Source organism: Leptinotarsa decemlineata, unplaced genomic scaffold (assembly GCF_025532065.1).
Source record: "Leptinotarsa decemlineata unplaced genomic scaffold, Ldec_3_MD MMD2_tig00026336_RagTag_RagTag, whole genome shotgun sequence".
In the NCBI taxonomy this organism is placed as follows: Eukaryota; Metazoa; Arthropoda; class Insecta; order Coleoptera; family Chrysomelidae; genus Leptinotarsa; species Leptinotarsa decemlineata.
Genome location: NW_027412692.1, coordinates 521524 through 537503, shown reverse-complemented (window position 1 = coordinate 537503; position 15980 = coordinate 521524). Strand labels below are relative to the sequence as shown.

The following is a 15980-nucleotide window of genomic DNA, read 5'->3' as shown; positions in this document are numbered from 1 at the left end:
TTCTATTTGAGGATCAGCCCATAAATCTACAATAAAACCTTTGAAATCTTTACAAAATAAAACTATTAAATGCATATATAAATTATCATACTTAGAACCAACAGTGAATTTGTACAAGCCAAAAAATTTATTAGATCTAAACACACTATACAAACAAATATTTTTTGTTTCTTTCATTCAATAATGATTATTTAAAAAATTTCAATTATAAATTTCATAGATATCAATAATATTCATATTTGCAACACAAGACAAACAAAATTATAATCAGTTAGTAATTTCAAATCTAATTTTGGACAGAAATCAATTTATGAAAATGGAATCATGATATATAATACAGTTCCTGAAGAAATAAAAAAATCTGATACTGCTCTCAAATCCAAAAATCAATTGAAAAAGTATTTAATAAATTGAAGTAAAAATACAGGATTACATGATTTTTAAATAGCCAGAACCATCTAAATATTTTATATTGATTATGAAAATTTCACATTTGACTGTTGCCCAAATTTATTATTCTAATCTCTTTTTTTTCAATTATTTATACTTTTTTATATTCAAGTTTTTAATATCTATCAACAAATTAAATGTTCACTAATACTCATATCAATTATGTGTTTTCTCGTTCAATATTTCATCATTTTGTTAAATTTATATTTTTAGTAAATTTAGTTAATCCCAATAAACATTTAATGTTTATTGGGATAATAAAGACAAATCAAAATCAAAAACTTGAAATTAGAGGAAATTTTGTACTTAGCAAATCACTGATGTGTTACTGAAAGTGGGCTTTCATACTGTTAGATATGAATAATTGAAGGTAAATTCAACGAATAAGTATAGTTCATCCCCACATGATGTCTAGTTGGTTTTTGAAACACAATTTGAGAAAATTGTTGATGTTTTAGTGTGCAGGAGCAGTGATTGTGTTAGGTTAGGTTATGTCCAAACTGAGTAGGCCTATTCGACCCTCCACGGCAACTTGCAAGGGTTTATTGTGGCTCACACTCCAAATAAACCCTGTTTTTTAACAAAGCCGATTAGTTTGTATGTGTATGAGTGATTGTGTTAGATCAACTTCAAAAATTGAAATGACATGCACTACACGTTAATAAATTTTTCTGCACATATCTGTTTATAGAGTTGGTTGTTTCAAAAGTTTTATCCTTTTTATGGATCTACTTCAAACTGTAATATCTCAGTGAATACTTGTTCAATTCAATTAAAATAAACGCTATTTGAATCAGTGCACTGCTACCAACGTAACACAAGTCGTCAGCATAAAAATTGCCTGTTCCTGATTTGATGAAATCGAAGAAAGCCGTTTCATTTGATGAAGTCGACGAAGGCAGTTTTTGCATGGTCCAGATTGGGGAAGGTTCTACTGGTGACAAAGTTATTGAAGTGCTTGAAAAGATGGTAGTCGGTCGGCAAAGGTCTGGGGAGTCAGGTTGGTGAGGCAGAACTTTAAAGCTCAATTCATTTAATTTTTAGACGGTGATTTGTCAAACTTGCCAACGGGCTTTGCTGACGCAATTTTCGGTACATTTCGTCGATTTCCTCACAATATGACTCTGCTGTGATGGTTTGGCCCAGTTGCAGAAAGTTATAGTGAATCACAACAACCGCTGACCACCATACAATAACCATGGTCTTCTTTTGGTGGGTTTTCGCCTTTGGGAAGTACCTGGGTGGCTCATCAGAGTCCAATCACTGTCTTGAACGTCTCCTGTTCTCGAGAGGATCCACTTTTCATCACACGTGACGATCCGATCTAAAAAAAGATCGTTTTGGTTGCTCAGAAGCAAAGAAGAACAGACCTCAAATTTTGACAATCTCTGTCAATCGTTCAAATCATGGGGCACCCACTTTTCGAGCTTATTGTCCTTTCTAATACGTTTAAAACCATCAAAAACCGCATGGGAGCTGACGCCCAGTTCTTCCATCATCCCACTCACCGTTTGTGATGGTTCAGTCTCCACCAGGGTCTTCAAATCCTCGTCCTGGATTACTGTAGTAGGTCTACCACTTCGGGGCTCATCTTCGAGGCTAAAATTTCCGGAACGAAATTTGGCAAACCAACGTCAAACAGTGCGTTCGTTAACACTATCATTGCCAAATGCCTGGTTAATTTTTCGAGCTGTTTCGGTAACGCTTTGGTTCAATTTGAATATGCAGAGAAAAATTGGCCGAAAATCACAGAACGGCATCATATAGTCATAAGCTGAAAAGAGGCAAAAAATTAAAATTTGGAAAAAAATAAACATAAGTATAGAGTACAAAATTCTCTATTTATCAGTATATACCACGATACAGTAAAATAAATATTCATTGAGATATGGAGCATCAAAAACACATGATATTAAAATGGAGAAAACTTTTGAAACAACCTAATATCACACTATCTTTGGTTTTGAGATATCCTGTAAAATTTGATATGAAGCAAAATAAGTACACCTGTCAAAAATGACATAGTTGAGGTTAAAATAGAAATTAAAAAGCGGTACTCACAGGAAAGCACTGATCAAAAATTAGTTTGTCGGAACTAATATCAAGCCTTCCCGGAGCTATCTTGAAATGTACAGGTACTTTCAAGTTCTCGAACTGGGTTTCCACATAAAGGTCTCCCCATACTTGACCCTCCACATGTGAAGTAGTAACAACCACTTTTATTATGGCGTAGTGTTTTGCTTTCAGATTATGCTAAAAAAATATTCTGAAGAGGATTTCTTGCTTTTGGCGCCATTACTTACGCATCTAGTGAGATTGGAAAATGAAGGCTGAAAAAGAACCAGCCTGTAGTCACCGCTTCCGCAGCCGAGCACCCCAGCTTGTGTCATCGGGATCGAAGAATGGATATTCTTTAGATGCAATGTTACAGGGTTATGATTCACAACCATGAAATAGACTTCTTTTCTAGAATCAAAACCAATCAAACCAATGTCTAATGAATAGTCTTTGCTTTTGAAAGGTAGATGCTGAAAAAAATGCAACAAATTAATGATATTTAGAGAGGTTATTTGGATGAGACAACGCAGAGACATGTACAAAGTATAGAGAAACAGAAAAATATCAATAATTTTTTGAAAAAAACTTAAGAAAAAAATATTTGAAGAAACCTGTCTTTAACCTAATAAATATTATCTCAACTTAATGAACAGTACATGTTATTTGTGAGTATTATACTAAACCTGTACATAAGGTAATAATATTTTTGACTCTTAGAAAATCTGTTGTGGAAGGTGATTATTTTTATATCAACTCATAGTCCTTTCAGCCATCTATACGATCTTCAACAATCAGATTCAAACTGATCAGTGAAGTGAGTGGTAAAATATTAACCTAATCTACAAATATAGCATGAGTAAAAAGCTAAAGTAACGTTATTCTTAGTGAAACTTCGGTAAAAATCGAGAAAACGTGGGTAAATTATTAAACTATGGTATAATGTATACAGTAAAGAAATATTTTGGCTTTTCAATTCTCCATCTTTATACGAAAAAATGTCGAAACTTTCCAAAGAAAGGAAGAAAACGATTAATTTTAAAATAAACTCTTTACAAATATGTGTAGATAATGGAAAGTTTGAAATTATGACTCCCATTTCTTCTTGGAAGTACCGTGTCTTTGAAAATAGCACCGACTGACAAATTTGATTTTCAGATACATGATCAGCAGATAAAAGTACATCCCTTGCAAGAAAAAAAAATTGGTCGAAATGAAAACTTACAATATTACAACTCTCTATCCCTTCTTGGGTACCGATTGAACAATTATTTTTGAAAATAACTTACAACTTGCAATTTTCCATTATAGCTCAACAGCGGAACAGTAACATCTGAAATATTAGTTCTTAAAATGATGTGTGAATGTAACTGCAAATCAGACAATCTGATATTACTCTTGAGTTTTATGTTAAAAATATTAGTTTCTTCAGAGGGCCTTAGCACCTTTGGAGTGAGCGTTTCAATCTGAAAACAGTAATATTATTTTTTTTTAGAGATAAATTCAACTACGTACCTTAAAATACAAATGAGCATCTTGTGGAAAGGTTACATTCCGTATTTGAATGGGATATTCGAATTCGTTTTTTACTTTGAACGATCTAGAAGATAAGTCAACGGCCTTATCGTTTATAAAATAAGTAGTTGTAAGAGGATTATATGTAATACCCCCTTTGAGAACCGTTATGTAATACGGAATCTCAGATCTGTTTTTTCCATTACGATATTTCACTATAATTTTTCCAGAAAAGTCTTTGGTTTCATAAGCAATTTTCCCTGAAATGTTCAATCCCAGTTAGATAATAATACTAGTCAAATTCAGCACATTTATAAAAAATTTGAGTGTTTGGGCAATCAATGACAGAAACTCCTATACGTTTTTTGGTAAAACTTTTTAAGAATTCATACTATTTCAGAGATGAAAGCTATTAATATGATATTATTCACAAAACTTATTCAAAAAACACACTTTAATGCTACACCATAGCATCTACAGGCGTCACAAAATTGTTTTGTGAACTTTCGAGTGGAAATATCATAGAAGTTTGTTTTTTGAATACGTTATAATGGATTATCACCAAGTATCGGTCGGTTCTATCACATTATTCACAAAAAAATGTATTGAGAGAGAAGGGGGTCATATCGAGCAGTTTTTATACCAGATTTTTCATTTCTGTGTGCTCTCGAGGCTTGCGATTGATATTTACACCATGAGTTTTGTTAAGTTAACGTTAATTCGTTATGCTCCGATCAATTTGTCACACTAGTACTTTTATTCAGAAAAAATTCTAAGTTACCTGATTTTGCTGAAAAAGTTTTGGGGTATGGACCTTCGGGGTTAGTCCGTTCCTGACTTTGTAGCACTTGAAACGTTATCAAATAAAAATATATTTTTCATTTTTTAACTTTGAGGGCCCGTAACTTGGTAACAAAAGATTTTGGAAACGAAAATTATACGAAGTACTGGTGATATTTTGACCCCATTTATACATTCCCGAGAGGAAAAGAGGAAGTCAGAGGACACCCTGTATAACATTTACAGGTAGAACATTGGTGAAGATAAGGTGTCATAATAGAAAGTGTAACGGAAGGCACTGCGTCTTTTATTATCTAGGCGATATTCAATTCAACAGAATCCTAACTGGAATTGAAAGGGTTACGTCTCTCACCTACATAGGTCCGCAGGAGTGTTAAAATGCAAGAACATAACATTAAAGTTTTTGAACTGGATAAAAAAGATATAGCGCATAGATTAGATTAAAGGATTTGAAGTGTTGAAAGCCCAACAAAGATATTTATAACAAATATTGATGTGTTACCTGCATATGCTAGACATGCCTCTTTTAATCCTCTCTGTCAAACCCACACATTTTTCCGAAACCCAGTTAAACTTAAAACGCCCCTTTTTTCAAATTCCACAAAAGTAGATACCGACTGATATTGTGTATAATAACAATATAATACAATAACTTATCCTACGAATAGATTTAATGACTGAAGGTGGTTGACAATGTTTCGTGGTGTATTTCATCAGTTCGGACTTCCATTGTCTAATATAATATAAATTGATTTGAAATTCGTGAAAAAATTGACCGTTTGGCGGGTCATCTCCCGCTAAAACCAATGAAGCTGAGAGAGAGAAGAGGAGATAGGTGAAATCACTCGAATGACCTATAAATAATCAGATCTCGGAGGAATAAGTCCAGTTATCACCCGAAGACGATTGTGGATACTAACAATTGAAACGTCGTGACATAACTTGGTTTGGAATGTTTTAATTTTTATTTTTCATCTTTTTTGTCAATAATATTTTTTTAATTTTCAGCTTTTATTAATATTTCAATTTTTTTTTTTTGGTTGTTGCTTGTATGTTATTTCTTTGTAATTACAGTTTTTTGTTTAATAAAATTGTTATTTTCGGTTGATCCTTTTAAATTTTTTAAATCAATTTATATAATATTAGGCAATGGAAGTCCAAACTGATGAAAAGATTTAATGACATTCAGTTACAGATGCTTATGGAAACACTAACGCAACCATAAACGTTTAGAATCATTTTGGTTGATGAACTCAAGAGAGAAAAAGTAAATAACAGTAAATTCTTGGTGACAAAGATGAGTCAGGAGGTCTAATTATGTATAACTATTAGTTATTTATAAAATACGATTACCTTACACTAAAATAGAATAAGAGATGAGATAATATACAATATAAATGAACACCAATGATTTTTCTCCTTGGTTCAAAAACTTTTTTATTAAATTTATAGACGAGGTTTACATGACAAAATATGTAATTTGTTCAATAGGTTTTGTGTTGTAGCGTAACTGCAGAAAAAACAGAATTCAAATTTATTCAACTATAAATATCAGTAACAAAAATATACTCACAATCCACTGTCAATGTTCCGACATTGACACACTGATTGCTTTTTCCTTCATCCTCACTGTAAGGTGGCAAACGAATATTGTAATATTGCACCTTGATAGCTTTAGAAACAGTCGAAACACTGTGTATTCGAACGTGCTTCTTATGAGGATTAAAAAGGCATAATTTAACCTCCTTCGGAGCATCCATATTACCACCCATACCGAAATCCACAAACCCTTGCGGATGGAAGAGTCCCATTGTAGGGGCTACTTCGACTTCTATTGGTATAACCAGCGTTTCATCTGGCTTGTTCAGTTTTATTCTGAAATGGAGATAAATTTCAAACATCTGAATTTTTTTATAATGATAGCAACAATATTAGTTTTCCTCAGAGATATTATTACTTCTGTAATATAATTTGTTTGTATCAGTGTGAAAGGGAAACTATAACTTGTATCAGGCATTGTCATGTAATTTCTAAAAGTTGTTGGAGCAAAATGTTAATTTCTTATATTTTCAGCTATTTAAAATATCCAGCAAACACTTTGGAAATATCATTAGAAATAACGCATTTAGAAATAACAATATTATTCAAATTTGATTTTCGGGTAATGTTCATCAAAATTATTTAGTTTGTATATGTAGGAATATAAACTCCAAACTATATAGTGTGTGTTGTGAGGATTTTAAAGGTAAAATTGAATTATTTTGGTACACTTTTTGAAAGGTATTGATAAAACTAAGGTTAATTGAAAATGACTTATAAAATATTTCCATATAACCAGCAACTCATAAATTAACATTTCTAGTAAATATTTAGCGACAGATCTGTTGTAACAAATATAATCTGGTGAATTCGAAATAAAATATACCAATTTTCAATAAATTTTGGAGGTTATATGTAGTATGAAGTTGTATATAGAATTGAGAATCGTATAGGTCTAGAACTGACCACTGAGGCATTCCCTGCGAAACAAAATGAATAGCAGAACTGTTATTGATCAATATTAAAACTTGTCTTCTTCCATCAACTGTTGATTATTTCTTTCTCTCCCATTCTTTCCAGTTTGTCAATAACAGTTCATGATTATTGTCAAAAACTCAAGTTGAAACACATGACAAATGAATTTAGTTAACTTATAGCTATAATTTATGTAAAAAATTAGCTGAGGTGTTATTTGATTTTGATTGTGCCACAATTTATTTCAAATACTTCAGACTTTGCCTGACTATAATTTTCACTTTGTTTTTTTACGAACGGTTACCGAATTGATGATTTGGGTATTCTCTAAACTCATTCATGACGTCAAGACGGCTTCACTTAACGTTTTACCATTTACTTTGTCAATTATTTTTTACGTTGCTCAAAATATCATTAACTTTGTCAGATACTACACGAATTCTAAAAAGAAAGCTGCCTACATTAAGACGTTCGAAAACCTATGGAATAAACTCATCTGGATATGGGAAACTAACTAGATTGGCTTTAATATTAATTCTTCGAGACATAAGCATCTCTACAAAAAAAGTTATATCAGAATTTGCCTTAAAACATTGGAGTATTGATTTTATATTATAGATATAAAAGGAAATTCCTTAAATGGATATAGTTTATTTTAAACTAATCCTCCTGCAAAATCGTGAACATGAACTAGAGACAAGGTTGTGAATGCAAATGTTCTATAATGAACCGTGATAGCAATATACCATCAAAGAAACAGAAAATATCACACATAGCAAAAAAAATGAAAATTTTTTCTACTATTTTAAATATTTTCCAAACCAGATATAATGATGTCAGGACAGGCAATCCTGCTTCCTGCTTCATTAAGTTTGTTGAGGGGTTCAAATCAACACCAATATGCCCTGGCACAATCATGTCGCTGGAATTGCAAAGGCTGCTTCTCAAAAGCTTGGAACTAACATGGGAAGCACACATACAAACATTGTGTTAAAAAATGAGCACTTCCTGTTATATAATAAGAAACTTAAGAGAAACTGTTTCACATGACGTTTTAAGAACACTTTATTTTGGGTTAGTTCAGTCAGCCCTACAGTATGGACTGATTTTCTGGGGTTCTTCCTGTCATTTTAAGGAGGCATTCCGTGCACAAAAGAAGGTATTGAGGACTATATTTAAAGCCCATCCAAGTTCAACCTGCAAACCTCTATTTAAACAATTTCAAATAATGACGCTGCCTTGTCTTTATATATCTCAGTTAATAATGTTTGTAAAGGAAAATGAAATAGAGTTTAAAAAAAATCGTGATGTTCACTCGTATTTGACTAGAAATAGAGAAAATGTTTACCAGCCTTATTCTAGACTTGGAGTATGCCAAAATTCACCGAATTATATGGGTATCAAATGTTTTAACAAAGTAAAGAGCTTTATTGACAATAATAACAACATTAATATTTTCAAGAAAAATTTACATCATTTTTAATTGATAACTCATTCTATAGTATTGATGAGTTTTTAGACTTTTAGACTTTTAACTTTATATAGTCTACGTAGGTCTATCTCTCTTATTTTAGTTTTGTAGGAAAAGTGATTTTCAACAAATTTTAACAGCTAGTAAATGTAATACTAGATTACCTTATGTATGCAGTATGATTCTGCACCACGTGGGCTAGGTAACGAACCTTGATTACAGCCTTTGTTTGCTGAGGAGGAATTTCCCACAGATCGTTGGATCCCTCATGTTCGCCAGTAGGTAGCTCAAGATGAAAACTACCTCCGCTACTGAAGATTTCGATAATCTGTGAAAAACAATATCATACGATGTTGACATATATAATAATCCTTTCAAATTTCTAGTGAAGTATAAACATTTATATTATTTCCAAGAAAATACAATGGTTTATACAGAAAGCTTCAGACGAGCATCCAGTAACCCGAAAGTGACATTGAAGGATATCCAAGGTTAAAAGTAAAATTACACATTCTTTGCAGATATTTACAGATGTATCAATGAAGGCAAGTTAACGAGTGTAGTGTACAATAAAAGAAGTTTTGTGAATCGTTAAATATTCAATTTCTCAATATTTTCTTTGGATTATGTTTTATGAAATATATTTGTTATATTTCAATCAAGATATTTTGAATCAAAATACCTTGATTGAAAATCTTTCGACAGATTGAATGACATATTTGTATACTCATTACACTGAATGTTGTGATGTTTACTTTATATGAAACTTTCCCTCCGATTCAAATTCACTGATCACGTTGGCATATTCTCAGTTTCTTTCAATGTTATGCAAGCAGTTTTCTTTATTCAATTTTCTTTTGGTTTTGTTTGATTTATTCACCGGCATTTTGTGTTGCTCTCATGCATGACTTTTTTGTTCATAATAAAAATATATACAAAACTATATACACTATCAGAATACAAATGAATATAGATGATGGAATTGGCCGATACTTGTTTAAAACAACTAATGTTATGAAATGGTTTGAAAGTTACAAGGAAAAATGATTATTCGCTAGTCAAAGAATCTGGTATGTATCAACAAAAATAAAAGTTTCGAACCCAATACCTATATCTGCCTCTTCCCTGAAAAGCACCTTATCAGTAAATTGTTACAAGTAAAACAAAACAATGTTAAGTTTGAACAAAAAACACGAGCAGAAAATGCAAACGTTACAACTTTTTCAGAAAAGTAAAGCAAGAAAAACCTGGTAAAAAATTGGAATGATATATTTATTTTTCCAAAAAAAGTTTTAAAAGCCTCGCTTATAATTTTTTTAAGTTTGCAATAGTATGAACATTTGGAAGGTTGTTAGGAACAGAAAAAAAACATTATATATTGCAGAATGTTCTGGGTTTTATACTCTCAATAACCAGTATGCCTACTTACGTGACAAGATAAAATAGCACATGCATTTGGGAATGGAAGCTATACAAAGCACTTACTTCATAGGATTTGTTCATTCAGTGAACAGCATAAAAACTTTCAGCATCAAATAAGTTAAAATTAACCAGATTCTATAAAAGTGGTTACACCAATATGGTTTCAAAATGAGTACATTTTGTTTAACAGAACCAAAATAATTACAGCAGCCAGTTTTTATTAAATAAAAATGTCTGTTATCTTCAGTGTTTCAGCTATACAGAAAAAAATTAAGATAATAGAAGACTAATATAAGAAAAACATGATATTCATCTTTGACTTTTACCTATACTATGTTTCTTGATATCAGTTATATTTTCTTATCTGTGAACTACTTTATTTTTGGATGAATAAATAATTCATATGTCCATTTCCATAGTTAACGGGAATGTATCAGAGATATTATTCTCAAGAATTCCAATATATCAAGCTTACAAGTCAAATTTGTGACAACTTGTTTAGTAAATTGCAACATCATCGATTTGTATGTTCTAGTTTTTCTGGAAAATACGATAAGTTTAGCGAAGAAGGTTTACTAACGGCTCTTACTCAATACTTACTAATGATCAATCTGACCTTGGAAAGTCCATCATCAGAGTTTAAACCCTGATGATGGACTTTCCAATTCTGAATATTGTTCGTGATTTTAAGTTTGTTTGTAACATTGAAGTACGTAATGTTGGACTTTACCAGTTCCTAGCTAATAAATATGTAGATCATCTAACATTTCAGAAATTACAAGTGCCCTTTCAGCAAGTTATTAGTAAAAAAAATACGAGATATTCTTGGTATAATCGATATTCCCAGGAATCAATACCGAGTTCTTTGACTTTTCAGTGGTCCATCAGTGATATAACCACATATATCAACACAAAATGTAGTTTTATCTAGCTAACATTACCTAAAATTTACTTTATAACATGATAGAAGCTTTAAATAGATACTGTAAATCCAAGAAATACACATTTGTTTGGAATATATTTGCAAAATATTTTTGGGAGTACTTGACTCTTCAAAATCAAGAACACTTGAGTGTCTTCAATATAATTTTTGTTTGACTTTATTTCATTACAAAAATGGTTTGCAATAGAAAGTTTACAGCTTAAGCGGAGAACCCCTATTGATATAAAAAAATATAAGTATGTCTTACTTAGTCCGTAAATTAAAATTGTTACTGAATCAGTTCGGTTGATTTAGTTGTGTTAAAAGTTTGTTAGTGACTTAAAACAATTGAAATTGAAAGTCTAGATTTGACTTAATAGTTAGTTATTAAAATTTATACAAATCAGAGTGATAAAAAGTTTTCTTTATTACTATTGAAAACATTTTTTCCTCTCTCAGTAATTGACTGATAATGTTTGTTCTGATAGTTTATATTCCCCTATTTTATTCATTTATTTAACTGGTTTAACCACAAGTAATGTATTTATTTCTCTATATATACGTTACCTTATAAATTAATGTATTTCTGTTACACAATAAAGTTTTATCATTATTGATTAATTGCTTACATGTTACCTATCATAAACATCTTTTACTTCTCGAGATCAATCAAGTTTAATTTTTTTTAGAAATTTCTGCCCCAAAAAACCAACTAACTACGGTCAATTGTAAAGTCAAATTTGGACACTAGCAGTCAAATGAGTAATTGCTTTCTGCCTCTCTGCAGCTTTCACCGAGTCCAAACATTGCATATGAGTATCATTGATTGAGTCTACAATAGATCATTTAAAATAATACTTTATTTCTGGTTTCATCTAGTTACAGGTTTTTGCAGTGCTGCAGTGAGAAACAGGAGAAGATTGCTGAGTTGCAGGTCGACCAGCTTCTGTTGATTACAAAAAATAGCGCCACTTCTTAAGAGTTTAGTGTCAAAATCTTAACGTTTCCTTCAATGAGTTAGTTATGAAAAATGGAAGTACGAAATTTGTAGTCATTCAAAAATATACAATAACCGAACATATCATTTTATCGTGTAGTCTATTAAACAGAAATATCTTGTTCCGATAATTATCAACTTATTTGGTACGGAAAATTTTTCAAGGGTCAGTCCTTTGTAATTTCAATTGGACACCACATATATTCAACAGACATTTTACTCACCTGTATCGGTTCAGAATGAGGATTATGTATATAAATAAATGGTGAAAATGTTGAATTTATTGGCAACTTTATCCCGACAATGGGTCGTATTCGATAATGGCTGAAGGTGCTGACACCCTTAACCTACAAGAATTTCATTCTGGTGGTTTGTTTCAAAATAGAATGAAAAAAATCTCACGTTGTACTTCATGAAACCCTCCGATGTATGTATGAACAGATTGCTTTCTATAAAGCCTTCCTCCCTTCCTAGAAATACCACGTTAAAGGAAGTATTTCCATTTGGCGGTAATTTCTAGAACAACACCAGAAGAAAATCGTTAGAAATTGACAGTTCTAAAAAGGAAGGATGATACAAAAGAAACTTTTTGAAAGAGCACAGGCCATCAGTTACTTTGTTGAATTTGAAACCGATTTTACGAAAATTTTATGCCCTAATAAGGGCATTAAATGCTGACAAGGGGCTCAAGTTTTCATAATACATTATTTTAGGGAAATATATTTTACACTATTTTGAATTAAATCCATGGAACAAATAAAATTTGAACACGAAACTTTTATTATTATTACATTATACAAAAAGTATTTATAAAAACAGAAGAAAACTAATTAAATCGATTGGTCACTGAAGCTTCTTCTCTGTAACATCTTGCTTGGTAAAAGTCATCTAAATAGTGTAATAATAAACTATTGAAATCTTTCTACTTTTCTCTAACTAATGACGCATTTTTTGCAGATGGTACGAAAATTCCAATTGAAAAGATTAATAATTATTTTACACTGCCAGGAACCTTAGAAAGATGAGTCTGACATTTGTGACAAGTAGCAGAAACAATCTTAAAAGTATATTATAACTGAGGGGCGGTTTTTTTTGGAAAACGTGAAGTCTTCCTTTTCCAGATTTGGGATCCGGTAAAGATGAATCGTCCTTGAATCCATCCTAAGGATGAATTTATAATTATGCCCACCAAATAATTTAGGCACGCATTAGATTAACTTGGTAAAAGAAAAAAGTAATATTGATAGAGAAACTTGGCAATGTTGACATAAAATATATTTGTGAATTATGGTCTACTTTTAGTAATTTATCCACACTAGGTTTTGTTAGAAATATTGTTTTTAAATTTATTATAGTATATAATAATATATAATTCAATATCCAGCGTGGTATTAGCCGGGGAAGTAGTTGTTTTCCGGCAGGCATTTACCAGAAGCTACTGTGTGGGTATGTTGGAAGAGATGAATATTTTGAAATTTCATTTATTCTTTTATATGTTTGTATTTCTCCTCTGTTCAAATTTGTTTTTCCGTTAACCAGCTGTCGTACCCCTACGAACGACAACCCTCAGAAGTCGAAACTTGTGCGAGCTAAGGACTAACGAGGTCTTACCTTTTAACGTGTGATTCCCAACAGTCTTCAGACCCTTTAGAATAAGTTGTAATTTGAGAATATTTCAATTCTAGTTTATTGAAGAAAACATTAATAAATTTTCAGGCTTCAATAAGTATTGAAATTAACATAAAGATAAAAAACTGTAGTTTATTGATTAGTGATGTAAACAAAAGTCACACCAGGTTCCTGATTACCAAAAACAATCAAATAGATTGGTAATAGGAATAATGTGAAAACAATCAGAATGACAAGTGGACTGAAATCAATTCTTATTTGTACTCAACCTGAAAAAAATGATACACAAGACACCTTCTCCAATTAACAATAATATAGGAAAGACCTTTAGAAGTCCAGATATCTTGTTTATAGACAGAGAATGTAATGCAAAAAATACACTGAAAGAATCTGTCTATATTTTTTCACCTAGTGATTATTATAGCAAGAAATCCATTAGAAATGACTCTGTTGAAAAATTAGAAGAGTTAAGGCAGATGTAAGAAAACACTTGATTGATGATAGTATCATAATATGCCATCTCAAAAATTGACAAATGATTTGTCAATTATCAACCTTTACAAACATTGTGCTCAAAAATGAAATGTCTTTTTTTGAATAGTGTTTCCGTTTGTTTTTAGTTCTTTTTATTCAATTTTTTCATTTGACAAATATACAATATGACAGTACTCTGATGTACACTCCTACAATAAATCTAACAAGCACTTTTCCTAATCACCAGAAATACAATACTCCTCTTCACGCACTTTTGATGAAGAAAGCTGACCTCGTACAATATTCGATAACTCAACCAGAAAGACTCACACATCAAAATATGCTCATGTTACAAGCATTGTTTTCTGGCTGGCCAGACAATTAGATTTGTTCATAACTGTGGTTACCAAAAGTGAGTATACATGTAACTATTAGGATGGTGCAAAATTCAGTGTTCAAGCTGCATATTCTCAAAGTTCCTCATCATCCACAAACTTTTATTTCAATAATAGTCTCTTTATCAGACATGTTTAGGATGAGGTACTAGTTTTGTTTAAAGGTTATATTATTTTGAATAAATTTGTGAAAATCCAAGGTTTTCATTAATGCTTTTTGTTTATTTTACAATAGGTGATAAGCAACTTTTTTTTTCTCAAACTCAATTTGAAATAAATAGCCAAAAGTTAAAGAAAAAATCTCGATCTACAAACAACTATGGGGTAAATGACCCAAGATTTTTCTTTCCACTTTTAAAATAATTGTTATTTTGCAATAATTGGTAAGCAACTCTTTTTTTTTCCTCAAACTCAATTTAAAATTAATAACCAAAATTTAAAGAAAAAAATATCGATCTGCGAACAACTATGAAGTAAATGACCAAAGATTTTTCTTTCCACTTTTAAAATAATGATCATTTATTGGGTAAGAATATTTGATAGATATTTTAATTGAAATTACTAATGCTGAAAGATTATGTATATACTACTGTTGATAATCAGTTATTCTGTCATCCTTTCTACCCATTCCAATAATTTAACTGAGATACCCATAAATTAACTAAGATGATTCTCACCTTTTCTTGAAAAAATGAACTGTGTAAATGAACAGTTCTTCCTGATATGGATGTCATATCAATGGTTCTATATCTATCAATATTGAAGAGAGTAACTTTTTCCAAGTGAGGAACTCCTATGGGTCTGAAATGCCAAAATTTGAATGAAAGTAGTATCAAAAATAACAAGACTCATACCTATATTTGAAATCAAGAATTGTTGGTTCAAATTTCAGTGGAAGCTTCAGTGATACATCACCTGTTCCAGATGCCTTAAGTGAAGCAATTTCCTGAAAAGGAAAAGACTAAATTCGAATTATAGTAAATTTGTACACTCTCATTCCTAGTCAAAATTATACCTCATGCAATCCTGATAACTCGTCATCCAAGTATCTGGAATGTTTACTGATGAAGCCTGAAATAAAATATGAAATATTTGAATCCATGATAAATGTCATGAAAGGGCACTGAAATAGATTGAGGAAAATCTCACCATGACTGCTGTCATGTAACGTTGGATGAGTTTTAATAACTAATTCCAAAAATGAAAGTGTAAAAATACACCACCATAAAGAATTCCTAAACATTTTGACATTTGTAATTTCATTTATTTACGTATGGTCAGAAATTCACTAAAATGATCTGTTTCTGTTTCATCTGTCATTGATAGACTTTATAA

The 15980-nt window shown here is 31.2% G+C and overlaps 1 protein-coding gene across 3 annotated transcripts in view; it reads right to left on the bottom strand.

The window, feature by feature from the left end:
* Positions 1 to 15980, bottom strand: part of Tmem131 (Transmembrane protein 131) — a 27395-nt gene extending 11415 nt beyond the window's left edge. Inside the window, exons 1-12 of one of the 3 annotated variants that reach the window (XM_023160060.2) lie at positions 15795 to 15980; positions 15661 to 15716; positions 15500 to 15606; positions 15323 to 15446; positions 12550 to 12663; positions 12372 to 12494; positions 8971 to 9134; positions 6395 to 6696; positions 4021 to 4280; positions 3795 to 3971; positions 2754 to 2978; positions 2512 to 2703 (exon numbers count right to left, since the gene is read on the bottom strand). In XM_023160060.2, coding sequence (XP_023015828.2) covers positions 2512 to 2703; positions 2754 to 2978; positions 3795 to 3971; positions 4021 to 4280; positions 6395 to 6696; positions 8971 to 9134; positions 12372 to 12494; positions 12550 to 12663; positions 15323 to 15446; positions 15500 to 15606; positions 15661 to 15716; positions 15795 to 15888 — 1938 coding nt within the window. In that variant the 5' untranslated portion in view covers positions 15889 to 15980. The remainder of the gene's footprint in view (positions 1 to 2511; positions 2704 to 2753; positions 2979 to 3794; positions 3972 to 4020; positions 4281 to 6394; positions 6697 to 8970; positions 9135 to 12371; positions 12495 to 12549; positions 12664 to 15322; positions 15447 to 15499; positions 15607 to 15660; positions 15717 to 15794) is intronic. The other 2 variants (XM_023160064.2, XM_023160072.2) reach the window with 2 other exon arrangements.